The sequence below is a fragment of the Colossoma macropomum genome, unplaced genomic scaffold (assembly GCF_904425465.1).
Source record: "Colossoma macropomum unplaced genomic scaffold, Colossoma_macropomum, whole genome shotgun sequence".
NCBI lineage: Eukaryota > Metazoa > Chordata > Actinopteri > Characiformes > Serrasalmidae > Colossoma > Colossoma macropomum.
The window spans coordinates 17339143-17353796 of NW_023494793.1; the positions used below are offsets into that span (position 1 = coordinate 17339143).

Below are 14654 nucleotides of genomic sequence, written 5' to 3' on the forward strand. Positions count from 1 at the left end.
TGTGTGTGATTTTATTGAGAAATCAATTTAGCTTTAAGATATTTTGGTACTTTTTGTACTAACAGACATTTATATTTGAAAATGCATTCTTCAGGTATTCAGTGCATACAACATAAAACAAATAGACAATAAATCCGTTTTTTACTGCTTTAGACTTTTTTTAGTTTTTATGTTACTTTATTTACATTTTCAAAAACAAAACCGGAATAAAATGTCATGAAAAGTAATTTTTTCCATATAAAAAGGTACAGTATATCTCTGACTAGTGAGTTGCATTAGTTTTACAGTTATGTAAAAATACAAGAGATTTCTGTATTTTAATTGCAGCTTATTACTGTAAGTGTCCTGCAAAATACAGCTAAATCACAGTAATCTTGCAGTTCAGCTGACTGTAAAGTATGCAGTTCACTAGCACTTTACTGCTTTTTACTGTTAATATAGTAAATTATTGTGAAAGTAATACAACTATTAGCCAGTAATTTACTGTCATTTTACATTTTGTAAAGTGCATGAGTTGAACATATTTGCGACACAAACAATACTAGTTCATTAAATGAATTATAAATCATAATATTTGCTCATAAACAGAATGACTCACTCTTAGCTCCAGTGGTTTACTTTTACAAGGAAAATTCCTGTGTTGAAGTAACAAAAAAACAAAAAACAAAAACAAACCTCATCATCCTTGTCTTCCCATTCGACCTCAGACAAATCCACACTGCTGTAGTTAGGCTTCCTCCTCTTCTTACCTTCTTCATACTGAAACACATGCACATTCACATCTTGATACCTGATCTTTAAGCAGACCAAAATGTTTTCATTTTGTAATATTTTTAATATGTGCATAATCAGCCTCAGCTATTAATTAATGCATGTGTTTTCTGAAAAAAAAACCAAATACATTGCAAAACACTTCCAAAATATGTGATATAAAATGTACACAAATTATCATTCGCAGACTTTCACAAATTACTAGCACATTACACAGGGTAAGGATTCCTGACCTTATTTAATGGCTGGGTCTGGAGGGAACAAGTTATCAGAAGCACTTTCCTCCTCTTGTGATGTGAATGTGTTCCAAATGATAGCCTTAGTCCCTAATTAGGGCATTTTTTGAAGCTGATGAAAGGAACATTTCATTCTCTGAAGCTGACAGAGGAAATACTGCCTAGGAAATGGCAGCAGAGATAGCGGTGTAGATGAGCAATCTGCAAGTCTGGCTCTGCTCATTCTTCTGTCAGTCAGGAAGGAAAGAGCTCCTGAGGTTTGTGTTTGAGAAGTACAGAGGGCCCTCTAGTAGATGTAAGCGGTACTGCAGGAGAGTAAATGATACAAGTTTTTGTATATAATGTATTCTATCATTGTCATGCAATTATGACTGAATGTTCTTTAGTACAGTACAGTTTTGTATATAGATTTCATTTCATATTTTGCTGGTTCTAGTAATTTCACAGGTTCACAGAATTTAAATCAGTCGTTTCTGCTTCTGATCCTCATTCATGAAGGATTTATCAAGACTTTTAGTACACTTTTCTGTATGTTTCTTTACTCTACAAATACATTTTTTTGTTATTTTTTTACTGTACAAGTAGAATTTTCTGGTTTTTTTTTACTCTACAAGCAGAATTTTCTGAACATATTACTCTACAAGTATATTTTTTTGGTGCATTCTTTCACTGTTAAAACACATCTTTCTGTTCCTTCTGTACTCTTCTGCATTATTTCCAGCCCCTTTTTACTGAGAAAGTTTAAGGCAAGTCAAGCGGAAACATTTAAGTAGAGTGAAATCACATTGAGAGAGTTGTGAGAGAGAACAGAGGAAGTTCGACCCATCTCAAGTGACTTGAAGCATGAAGGTGAGTGCTTTATGTGTGGATGTGTATGAGCGTCAGTAAATATAAAGTCTTAGAGAATGTACTGAAGTAGATGGAGGCTTTTCTCCCTCTTCTTCTGTCATCTCTTCCTGCCTCTGTCTGCCTCTGCAAACCAATCCATCCTGTTCTTCCTCTTTTCTTATTATCCTGCTCTCCCTCTTACACCTGTCTCTGTCTGGTATGGTGAGACCTTTTGGGCTGGCAGTGCTAATCAATAGCCATCAGAAGGATGAAGAAAGAACACACTCACACCTGCGGTGATCTATAAGTCTACTTGGGAGAAAACAGACCAGCAGAATTCTCCTTGTTCCTCACTCTGTTTTGCTGTTTCTTCTACAGTTTAGCATACCACTCAGGTGTATGTTTGCGAGTGGGAGAAAGTGGAAGTGTGTGTGTGTGTGTGCTTGTGTGTGTGTGTGTGTGTGTGAGTTTGTGTTATTGTAAATCAGGGCAGGGTCTAAACTTTTCGAGCATGTAGTGCTGGTGCTAGAAAAATTGCAAGTTCAGCACAAATGAAAATATTGTAGGACTGAGCAAAAACTACACAGTAATTCATCTAAAAAGCAGTGGCGAACTGTAACTATTAGAACTAGACCCTTAATTTGAGCTGTTGAGGTCAAAACTCTGTGAAAAAAAAACACCTCTACATTAATACTAACTTCTGCTAGCATCCCTGTGGGATTCTCCTAGTTTGTTAGTGCTAAGCTAATGGTGATTTGTACAAACATTTTTTGGCAGAAGGCCTACAGCAGTGGTCTCCAACCCTGGTCCTGGAGAGCTACCTTCCAACCTGTATCCAATAAGCTGCCCCACCCCTTACTTTAATACATCTGATCCAGGCGATCAGGGACTTGGGAAGAGGTTGATTAGCTGGAGCACGTGTGGCAAACTGTGGAACTGTGGAACTAGGCTCTGCAGGAAGGCAGCTTTCCAGGACCAGGGTCGGAGACCACTGGCTAAAGTGACCTTTTTCTCACAAAATTGGTTCCCCCTATTGGAAATCTAAATGTGATTGGTGATTCCTTTTGTCATTTTATGCTGAAGATTAATGGCTAATTAACACATTAGGCCTTCTCTTCAGTTCCTTAAGTCTCCATCCAATCAGTGAGCTCACTTTACCACATCTACCTAGATAACCATGGAGAAAAACAATTCTTGATTTTCAATTAAATAAGAGTAATACTATAATACATGAAGAGTTTAAATACAAGCATGATTCTGTTGAATAAAAATGAGCTAAAATTTACACTTATTTTTTTAGTTCCCAGAAATCAGTAGGCCTTCTATGAGGGTTACCCTCTGGTAAAAAGGAGTGATCACCATTTTTAACTGTGAAAAACATAAACTATATGATAGCTTAGCTTTTTAATGTTCATTTAGTGAAATGCAATTCATTTACTAGGTTTGTGACATACTATGTCGAGATGAAATTAAAAAAATAAAAATTTAGAAATCACTTTACTTCATAATTTCTTACACTTATCTACAGCTGAATTTTAGAGTGCCTTTGCTGTAATCACAGGCTTTTTAGAAGTAAAACACCTCAGGAACACGGCTTGTATCTCTAAGGTTTAAAAGGTTGCACACCCAATCAGCACTCAAATAGCTTTTGTGTGCATCACATGAAAGAGGAGAAACAAGTATGAACCCACATCAGCAGTATGTCGCAAATGGCATGCGTTTGTTTGTAATCACAAATTTCAAAACAGGAAGCAAAACAGTTTATTATCTAAAGGAGATACTTAACATAGGCTTTCAAGTTTTTCAGTTAGTTCTAAAGAAGGATATAGGTTTAAAGATAGCAATGACAATAGGTGAAGCAGCAGATGCTTTAGCCTCTGAATCCGAAGATATCTTTGGGCTGACTGCAGCAGCCAAACAGTACAGTCCTGGTTTTACATACAGCATTACAGCCATAAATTGAACAACTTTTGGACATTTGTGCTCTGTGTTGAACTATGGCTGAATGATTTAAAACTGGCCGAATGATTTAAGGAAAATATCTAGTTGTAATTTTTCTGAAATTGTTGCAATTGCAATTTAAAGGTGCTAATTTTCTATAAATTAAGCTCCAGTGTTTTGTTTTTGCCAAAAAGATTAGCACATTGATTTTTTTTTGGTTTGAACACTGAACGTAGTGCGGCAGACAGCCAAATCACAAGCTCTGCATGATTACGTTAAATTGCCCCACGTAAAACTTGTTAAGACAAAGTTGAATAATAACGTAAGATAAAATTAAAAATTGTAGCTTTTGCAACTTGAAAGTTGCACTCTTTCAAAATGTTGTTTCAAGATAAAAATGATTAAGCACTCAGCTGCACTGTAAAGTGCTTTTGACAAGCTCCATGCTTCAATTTTTGAACTGAAAAGGCAAAATTATTTTTTGTTTAGGCTTTAAACATCTTTAAACATTTTCTTTAGGTTTTTGTTTAAGCTTAGAAACATCTTATTATAAACAGATGTTCATGCTAGCATTTCCTGTGGGATTCTTGTAGTTTGTTAATGCTTGACCTCACATCCTGACACTGTATAAATACAAACCTGTGCATGTGTGATGAAAGTTTGTGATTTCAGCACCATGTCTTCCTAATAGTTCAACTGAGGTCACCTACCCAACAAACCCCCTCTTATTATGCCTTAACTGCCTTTCACTCAGCTTGATAATTACACTGCAATTAAACACGGGCCTTACGCATCTGTCTACAGTACTCCCCCCCTCTATCCAGCCCCCATACAGCACAATACATCCAATCACTGCCATTCAAAAACAGGGCATTCAGCTGGGCCTGTTCAACTATATGAGCGTATTTAAATTCCTCCACATACAGTAGATGGAACACACTGAGCTCTGTTTGATGGCATACCACTCACTAGAACTGTAATGTACATTTAATTTATGTAATTTATGCATAATTTGAATTAAATTATGAGATCTTTGTTTATTTTGTGTGCTTAGTATGTAACCATGCCAAAGACCTTGTTTGTATATGTAAACAATTCTGAATTGTTAAAACTTCAGTAATGAATCAGCTAAAAGGACTGAGTGATTTGTTATAGTTAGCTGGCTAATCCTAGCAACAATATCTCCTGTCATCAACAACTGTGCAAAAAAACTTCTGGAGCTTTTAGTATTTTTAAAAGTCAAAGAAACCTTTGTTTATTTCATTTCTTGTCAAAATGACCACTAAGCAGTAGTTCATTTTTCATGATGAGGGAAAAAAGCAGAAAACATATTTAACAGAAAAATACGCAAAAGTCTGAAAAAACAAAATACAATATCAAATTTTTCAATATATAGTGTTTCCATCCTTTGTATTCCATTCTTTCTGCAGACTTGTGTTCATTTTTTTCTTTAGATTATAAACATCTTTTTATATATTTTCCCACAATCACAAAGTTCAGTCTTAGAAGTTGGTTGCATTCTCTGCTTTTCACCCAAAAAGCACAGAATCCCATAAACAGTCAATGATGTTGAGGTCTGGACTCTGGGGTCAACAGTCCATTATTGTGATTTTTTTTCAAATTCTTTTTCTCTGCAACTTGAGAAAACAGTTTTTCTTAATAGCCTGTTTTGTTAATTTTGTAAGTGAAAATACGTTTCTCTATAGTTAACAAATTTGAAAATTGCATTTTAGTGCACAATCTGTTTTTATTTGCTGAGTTTAACATAATGGGAAAGAAAATAAAACAGAAAATATGAAGTGTGCCATAAACAGCAGTGGCGAACTCTGACGTTTATTTCTAGGACTTCATTTTGGGCCGTAAATGTCAAAACTCTGCCAAAAAACTAGAAACCACTACAACAATGCCAATTTCTGCTAGCGCAGAAATAGTAGTATGTTAGGTATATAGTATGTGGTATGTTAAGCCAAGGCTAATTCACATAAACTTTTTTACCCATTCTAGAGTAAGAGTCTTTCTAGAGTAAAGAGCTGTGGCACAGAGCTGCCGTCACTGTTTTCAGTTGTTTCTAACAACTGACTGAAACATGGTTAGACTACCACTCATATTCACAGTCAGTGATTTATCTAGAACTTCCTGAAGGTCTAGAGTGATTTTTTCTCACAATTTCACCCATTGTAAATCAAAACAAGATTAGTCCATTGCTCTGTCATGTCCTAATTATGTTGGTAGGTAATCTAACATGTGAGCCCTTCAGTTCAGCTTCTGAAGTCGTAACCAGCGGGAGAGCTGGCTTGGCTGTATCTATCCAGATAAAATGGAGAAAAAAGTCCAAATTGAACAATTTTCTGGGTGTGTCAAGAACTTTTTTTCCTTTTGTTTCCAACCAAAACTTACGAGTAAAGAGTATTACTACAATGCTGGAAACAATACAGAGTTTAACACAACAAGCATGATGTTACTTAAGCAATAGAACACTTGAGGTTGTGTGTTATCGCAAAATACCATCATGGCTGTGATTTGCCGTAGATCATCACAGCCGTGATGTTATTAGCGATAACACACAACCTCAAGTGTTCTATTGCTTTTATACAACAGTTAAGTAAATAAAGTAAGAAATAAATTATAAACAAATAAATTGGGCCGTGAACGTGGCATTTAGTATGTTTTAATGTTAGCAATTCCTTCCGCCAAATTATAGTTCCTTAACAAGCAGCTTGTTGCTACGTCAGAGTAACGAGCTCCGCTCACTCGCTGCACAGCCAGCAGTTCGTTCTTTAGCTCCTTGTTTTGTTCCAGCCAGTCTGTAACGCATCTTACAGCCTGTTTTGTTTGGCAAATGCTATTGGGTTCATTTCTGGCTGATTCCAGGTTGTTTAGGTGTTCTTCTGTCACAGCTGCCGACTGAAAAGCTTGCTCAGTCGTAATGACAGTTTGGGAATTTAGTGTAGTCTCATCTTCAGAGTCGGACCAAATCGGCTGTAGGTCAAATGTGATCTTAAAAGTATTCATTTTCTGTTTGTGTGCAAAGTAAGAAGTAAAAACGTTCAAATGGCTTGAGCGTCACCTACAGCTGTCAAAGTCGTTGCTTAGCAACAGCGTCTCAGTGGAGTGATACAGTGTTTGTGAAAAGTTAGAACGCTTCTCAACCAAACAGGTTGCGTGGTATAATGTTGTATAATAATAAATAAACATTAACCATAAATTACAAATGTTAGCCAGAAATACCTACACACACACGCACACACAAACAACCTGAGAGCTGGAGAGTGTTACAGAAGCTTTCTCATTACCAGAGGTCGCAGGTCCGGATGAGTCAAGATGTAGCCATTGTTGGTGATGGCAAATGCATAGCCATGGATGCCCAACTGTGAATTCACACATACACACACATGGGATAGACAGTGAACATAATCAGGGACATTGTAACATTTCATAATCAGCAACATAATATCTGGCCTTCGCTTTCTGTTCACGCCCCTTTTTTATCATTTTAATATCAAAGCCCAATCAAGCTCTGTGCAATTTCCTGATCCTTACGCTGGCCCACAAATCATCATTTACCACAGCTGCTTGTCTGGAGTGCCCCCACACACAGACAGACACAGACACACATACATGCATGCGCTACTGTGCCTGTTTCTTCCAACATGCTGCTAAATGGCATGACCCTCCTAAAAATAATACACTTTCTCAAATGCCAGGAGTATTTTAAAGCTAAACCCACTAATTTTCTCTTCATGATATGTCCATAAATTAACTTCTCTGTTCCTGCTCTGCAAAAGGGAACAGCGCAAAATAGCCAAGGCTGTAATTTCCCTGCCATTCTTTGTGTGAAGAGAAAAAGGTTAGAACAATCAGAGCAAGCAAAAGCAGTTTAAAAAAGAATCTCAGTGCTTAACAGGCTTTAAATGTGCTGGACAACAATGAGTGGGCCTGTTAACAGAAGACCACCATGTACCCCCTCTCTACACCAAATACAATTTTCCTCAGCAAACATGGCATTAAATGTAGTACATACTTTAGTAACTATTGTTTATCAATTTAGCCTATGAATTACCCAGTATATACTTATAGTACTGTGCTAAAGTCAGAGACCATCTTGATTTATCTAATTTTCAGTCACATAGCCTTTTAGTATAAGTGATATTTAACAGAAAACTGCACAGAAGCCTCAACAACTAAACATAATATATAAAATATTTCAGTATTTAGTGTGTCCAGTCCTTCTCACAGCGGAAGGATAGACTTGTGGATGTTGTTTAGTGTTTATCTGATGGTGACAGGTTGGGTTGTCTACCAGGTCTTGAGTAGTTGTAAGGAGTCTCATTTTCTCTAATTCTTAAAAAAAAATTTAAGCTCCAGTTTTTGCAAACTTCTGTTTTTTTTACTTTTTTTATTGTTTTCATTTATTATCTTATATCTTACTTACCTCAGAAATATCTTCTGAAAAATGGACAGAAATGAACTAAATGAAGGGTGGTCCCTGACTTTTGACCACAACATTGATTTTTATACTTCTATACTTTTTTCCCTAACGTTCACCATATTTAAATATCTGTTAAAAACACTACTGGTACAGTGACACATTATTTCACAAAATAACTACAGATTTCTCAACAATATAAGAATGAGCTCAGGCTTTGAATGAAATTCACTAAAAAACTGTACCTTGTACTTGGGTATGGTCTTCAACAGCTCTGATACAGGGACATCTGTGCCCACCACGCCGAGTAAAATGCCTTTATTCTTCTGAAACAGAAAGAAAAACAGGAGACAGGCAGCATCCACAAAACTTTAGCAGAGCATGGTTTATAGAATCTATGAATAGCTGAGGGCAAGTATAAACAGACCTTTGAGTAAAGTTATTGCTCAGTAAGACTGACTGTAGGCCACCATCACATTAGTTTTACCCACCACAGCAACAGTACACTTTGTTTTGACAGAACAACATTGTAATAACTAACAAGAAAATATTTTTTTTCAAATTTCTGCAGTGAATTAGACTATACTAGACTATAGCATATTTTACAGTACAAGGTATCACATTTGATTAGTAACAGGCCATCCAAATTTGAATGTTGGCCATCCAAATTTCCCTTTTTAGACAGAATACATGCCATATGTACCAACCATACACTGCCATATTTCCACTCCAATCAACTGCAAAGCAACTACACAGCAAAGGAGTTTTAAAATAATACCTCCTAAAGAACGAAAGTTTGCTGTAACAATACATCTTGCCCAGTAAAAAACATAAAAATCTATTTTTTATTTCAAAAATTGATATAAATAAATACAATAGCTAGTTCACTAAAGTGAAATACACCAAGGGCTCATATCATGGAAATATGAATTTATCTTGATTTTTTAAATAAATGGACTTTGAAGTGATATGTAAACATTATGAAAGTTTCAAAACATACCATCCACTCCCCAGTCAGTAAAGTTCATACATGGAAACTAAGCTGAGCAAACCGCCTGTTTTAAATTCACATTTTCTGTGGTCAAAAGACCACTCATTTACTTATATCCAACTATTTAGTCTACAGCAGATAAGACCTGCCCCTTCAAGCTGAAGTTCTAAGGAAAGTTTTAGCCCTGACCACTTTTTGAATGAGAACTGAGCTTATTTGTGTTACAGCAGTCTTAAAGGTACAGCAAAAACAGCCTGTTTAATGATAAGGGATAAAGAGATTCTAGAAAGTCGCCAAATAAAAAATTAATTATGGCCATTCTTAATACACAAAATCATACAAATAAAAGGACATTAAGGGAAAAAACAAAATACAAGAAAAATGTCAGGAATTGGCCCTCTAAGAATTAGTTTTTTTAATGCCTGTGCCATACTGTAGGATAGTCAGGCCGATTTTGAGACTGATTCACCCTCGTGAAAACTGCAAAAGGTGTCCCAGTTCCAGGCTGGTCTTTAACAAATATCTTCCCAGATTATCCTGTGTTATGGAGTACGGATAAACCACTCATAAGCGCTCTCACCAACACACTGCCCCATCCTTTCCACTCTATTTTGGATCTTAAACATTAACCATTTAATATTCATGATTCAGCATCCTGTAGTTTGTGGAGAACACAGGAATTGCAATGTTATGTCAGTGTCAAGCTAATAGCGGGGCTAATATTACTTATTAATAACCAGGATAAAACTAACACAACATACATATGGACCATTCGACAGAATCAGTTCAAACTCTATTTAAACCCAAGGCATTATTAGGTAATAAGCTAAACATATACCAAATCATCATTAATAGGGCATTTTCAATTGGGAGGTGTCTGTCCCAAACCTTAACCCCTAAATTTTAACTAACAGAAATAATATTTACATTTTTTTCTCAATGTTGTTTTTTAAAAGATCTTTTTGATTTCTTTTAAAGTGAAGTTGAAAGATTCATCAGAGTTTAATTTTTGTAATGAAAAAATGCTGGCCCATGTTTACACATCACTATTAAAACACAGAATTTTAGTCCTTATTTTAGATCAGGAAGTGAGACTGCATCCTTGTTCCTCAGAGCCACATGGTGAGCACTTAGATCTGACTGTTTTAAAGTAGAAAATCAGTGTGTAACCTTAATAACTGTCAAGAGTATTCTGTATTTTTTTGTTTTTAATGAAAAATATTATGATTTGGTAAAGTTTTGGTAGTGTTATGATTGTTTGATTGTGACTAAATGGAACGCTCAGTCATTTGTTTTAATAAAATTTAAATAATTTAGGTAAAGGGTCATTCAAAGCAAAATTATTTTAGTCCAAGTCAGTTAAAAAATTACTTTTTTTGAGGTTCTGTCGAATGTAGCATAATCTGAAAGTAGTGTTTTTCTCTGGGCAAATCTAGAAGTGTGGAAGCTGTGATGACTAAAGACAATTAAGGACAAAAAATCTGTCATTATCTATTTTCAACAGTGATTGGGCTTTTATTAATCCCTTAGTAAAGGCAAGGCACAAGTTACTACACCCAAACAAAGCAAACAGGGTAGTTGAGAATACAATTATGCCACACTATTCATTCAATACTCACTGTCTCATTCTTTGTGCTGAATACAGGCATGGCCACTGTGGTCATCAATACAGGTCCCTGATTATCCTCCAACTAGAGAAGAGTGAGAGAAAAAGGAAATTTAAGTAAAAAAGAAAAGGTTTGGAACATGGGGTAAATATGCATGTAAGTAGGCAGAAAACACTATTGTATGGAAATACTTGATTCACTATGAAAGAGGTGCATAAATTGGCACGATACTTTCATGTATACACAGACCACAGAGCTGAAGGGACTAATATAGACAATATACTCTAAAAGTAATAAATGAAGTGGTTTACATAAATTTCCATTAGTCCTTCTCAGATGGGGCAAAATGCCCATTATTGCTCAGGTTTTATTTGTTCCCTTCTTAAATCTTTGATCTACTGTGAAACTGACCAAGCTTACAAAAATAACATCAGTAATAGGACTCCGCTTCGGCTCAAGACTGGATCAATAAAAAACAGAAAGTGAACCAAGCCAATGTTAACGATGAGAAAATATCAATGTAAAAAAAATACAGGCCTATTTTCGTATGGATCAGTGAGATCACATATCATTGGGCTACCAACACTGACTAGAGAATATAAATCAGCTGTCTTTTCTACATGGTGATTATGTGACCATGCCAGCATAGCATAATAATGAAGCCCTGCAATGGCTTAGTGCACCAGGTGTTCAGTCAGAGAGCCCATAACTGAGAAACACACAGATGATGCACCTCAATTTAATTCAAAGCACTTGTGTAGTTTAAAGCCAGAGTAACTTAATGCTGGTATGGTTGCTGAGAATCAACTGGGCGCTTTTCCTGTAAGGGCTCAGAATGCGAAACGTCACTGGTGGCGTCTCAGGCATGAATGAGGGACAGCTGCTAGAGAGCCGGAGTCATTAGTGTGTGATGACTGGCAAAGGTGGGACAGTCATTACCATCAACAATGAAAGAAGCCTGAACCCCTCTGAGACCTCGTCCACATACAGACACATATAGTCTAAAACATAAACATAGTCTTTGTTTTTCATTTTAAAATCTTTGTCCACACAAACAATGTTTTCGAAAATCTCTCTGTTCACACGAGAATGCAAACATGACTTGAAAATGCTCATGAGCAAGAAATCCCAGTAGGATGTGATAATGCATCATAAAATTCAATGTCACACTCCTCAAAGATTAAAATTAACACGTTCTTACACACAGAAAACACACTTAAATATGCACACATTCTATTTATTTGCTGTGTTTAATATTTTGGAAAAAAGGTTTTTTAACTATGCCATAACTTTTGCACAGGCCACATTTTATGCCTTATTTGTTCTGCCAATGTGATAATTCAGCAAATAAACAGTAATTTTGCATGTGTTCTCTGTTGAGGATGTGTCTGTGTTTTATTTAATTTTACTGCATTTGTATTCATATCAGGTTGACGCCATTTTCAACTAATTTGAAACATGTTTCTGTGTTCGCTCATTCACTGTTTGTTACATTTAGCTTTTTACATTTTTTGACAGTTCTTGGAAATCATTCGTCAAAAAACCTTAACATTTCTTGTGGAGTCCCATAAGCTTCAGTTTTGTCTTTGTACATGTTACCTATAGGTGATATCATCAGGAAACATAATATCAATATTCATAGCTATGTTGATGACATGCAATTAAACCACATTTCCATTCCTTCTGACACACAAACGTTTGGTGGTAGGCTTTCCAGCTGTGTGTCAGATATTTCTTAGTGGACGTCGCAATTTTGTTCTACAACTAAATCATGAAAAACGGAAATGCTGATTCCTGGTACTAAAACTCAGAAAAAAATGCTGTATGAAAAGGTTCTGTAGCTTTGTATAACAGGCCTGATGTACAAAACCTGGGTGTAATCTTGGACTCTGAGCTCTGTTTTATCCCACACAGTCACTAAAGTAGCATTTTATCTTTTGAAAAATGTCGCTGAAGTTCAGCCTTTAAATCTCAGAGCGATGCAGAGAAACTTGTTACATGCAGAGTTGATGACTGTAACACTCTTTTTACTGGGCTTCCATATCACTCCCGTTTTGAAAGAACTGCACTGGCTGCCTGTATCTCTTAGGATGGATTTTAAAGTTCTGCTGCTAGTGTTCAAGGCTCTAAATGACCTTAAAGGACCCGCTTACCTCACAGAATGTCGGTCTGTTCATGTTGAGAAGCCTCTTTTGGTTATTATGCTTCTAAACTGTGGAACTCAGTTCCACCTTTTATTAGACAGCAAAGATCTGTCTTTTGAAAACCTCTTAAACTTTGATCGCTTAAACTTAGCATTTAATTAAAATCCTACATCTCTTTGGTATTTATCTGTTTAATTTGGTCTGTTTCATTGCCTTATATGATTTTAAATTAATACTCAGTTTATTCTACTACTGTTAAGCTTCATTATCTGTCTGTAAAGCACTGTGAGCTGTGAAAAGTGCTCTATAAATAAATACCTAAATAATTTATTATTATTCTTGTTATAGAAATAATTGTTCTCTGTAGTGTTATTTAATCTCTGTAGTGAGATTTAAGGTTAAGATATAAATTAAAGGTAATCTATCTATAAAGGATCTAAAATGTACTCTCCAAGAAATTTTTGTTTATCAGAACTTTTTTATATAAATATCAAATGTACAATATTTCCAACAACTTCTATCAAGAAGACATCAAAACTAGGGGCAGCCACTCTCGATTGTCAATTGCACTGGTACTTAAGTGATCTATTGATTATTCTGATGATCAATCAAGTAAAGTCAAGTAAAATCAAGTTTTTTTTTTTTTTAAACCAAAGGTCAGGCAATTGTGAAAAAATGAACATATCTGAACGGCCTTTCAAAGATTCCAAAAAAACTTTTCTGGAAAAGATAAACTAGGAATTCTTTAAAAACATGTAATAAAAACATAAATAAAAACACTATGTGGAAAAAAAACCTACAAATGTATGCTTATCAGGCTGTTTCATACTGTAAGAAAGACCAGTATGAGAATTTGAAATATGCATGATCATCATGCAAACTCCTAGTTTATTGAGAAGGTCAATCTTTAATCAAAGTTTTAAAAAGTTTAAAAGAGTAATTGTGTCTGCCATTACCAAAACCCAAATTGAATCTGAATAGCCTTGAATTAGCCTTAAATTTGAATAATTTGGCCTTTGCATTAAGAGGTTAGTGTCTAATGCAGTGAGTACAAAAGGAAAGAGCCTACTAGTCTCGAAAAACGCCACACACAATCTTGAAGCTCTGAAAAAGTAAGTGGAGCTTAGAGCTTCTGGGTCAGTGAGGGATGGAGATCAGAGCTGAGCTCTGTCATACACAGCTACTGTACAGGGAGCATGGGACAGGGATGCTGGACCTTTTTTCCCATTGGACCATCAGCTGCCACCACAGAATGTAGGTCTCCATGACGGATGGAGCTCTGGTGACCGTGACAACCTTCGTTCCCATGATGCTGCAGCTTAATAATGGCTGAGGCAAGAGGGTAAGGCAAAGGGAGGAATCCTCAGATGAACGAACAAACTGTACAGCATAGGCAAAGGGCTGGCACAATTAATCCTTAGTTAATCATTATTCTGATACTGGACTGTAATACTGATACTGCAGAAGATTGCAATACGAAAATAAGGCCTGTAACTAATTACAATGTTTTTTGCTGTGTGCTGTGAACAATCATCTGGAACAATCATAGATCCAGATGAGTGTTTCTGTGGGTGCTTTGATAAAACAAGGTACCCATCATCATCATTACCCTTGTCACATTATTTTCTAAAGCATTTTAATATACTGTAGGGCAAACTGCAATATAGTACTGTGCAAAATGTCAAGTCAAAATGACCATTAAGTTATTAC

General features: G+C 35.8%; 1 protein-coding gene across 1 annotated transcript in view; it reads right to left on the bottom strand.

Annotated features, from left to right (window-relative positions):
- Positions 1-14654, bottom strand: part of cacna2d3a (calcium channel, voltage-dependent, alpha 2/delta subunit 3a) — a 289290-nt gene that overhangs the window by 83107 nt on the left and 191529 nt on the right. Inside the window, exons 15-18 of the mRNA XM_036578675.1 lie at positions 10813-10884; positions 8448-8528; positions 7070-7144; positions 676-759 (exon numbers count right to left, since the gene is read on the bottom strand). Coding sequence (XP_036434568.1) covers positions 676-759; positions 7070-7144; positions 8448-8528; positions 10813-10884 — 312 coding nt within the window. The remainder of the gene's footprint in view (positions 1-675; positions 760-7069; positions 7145-8447; positions 8529-10812; positions 10885-14654) is intronic.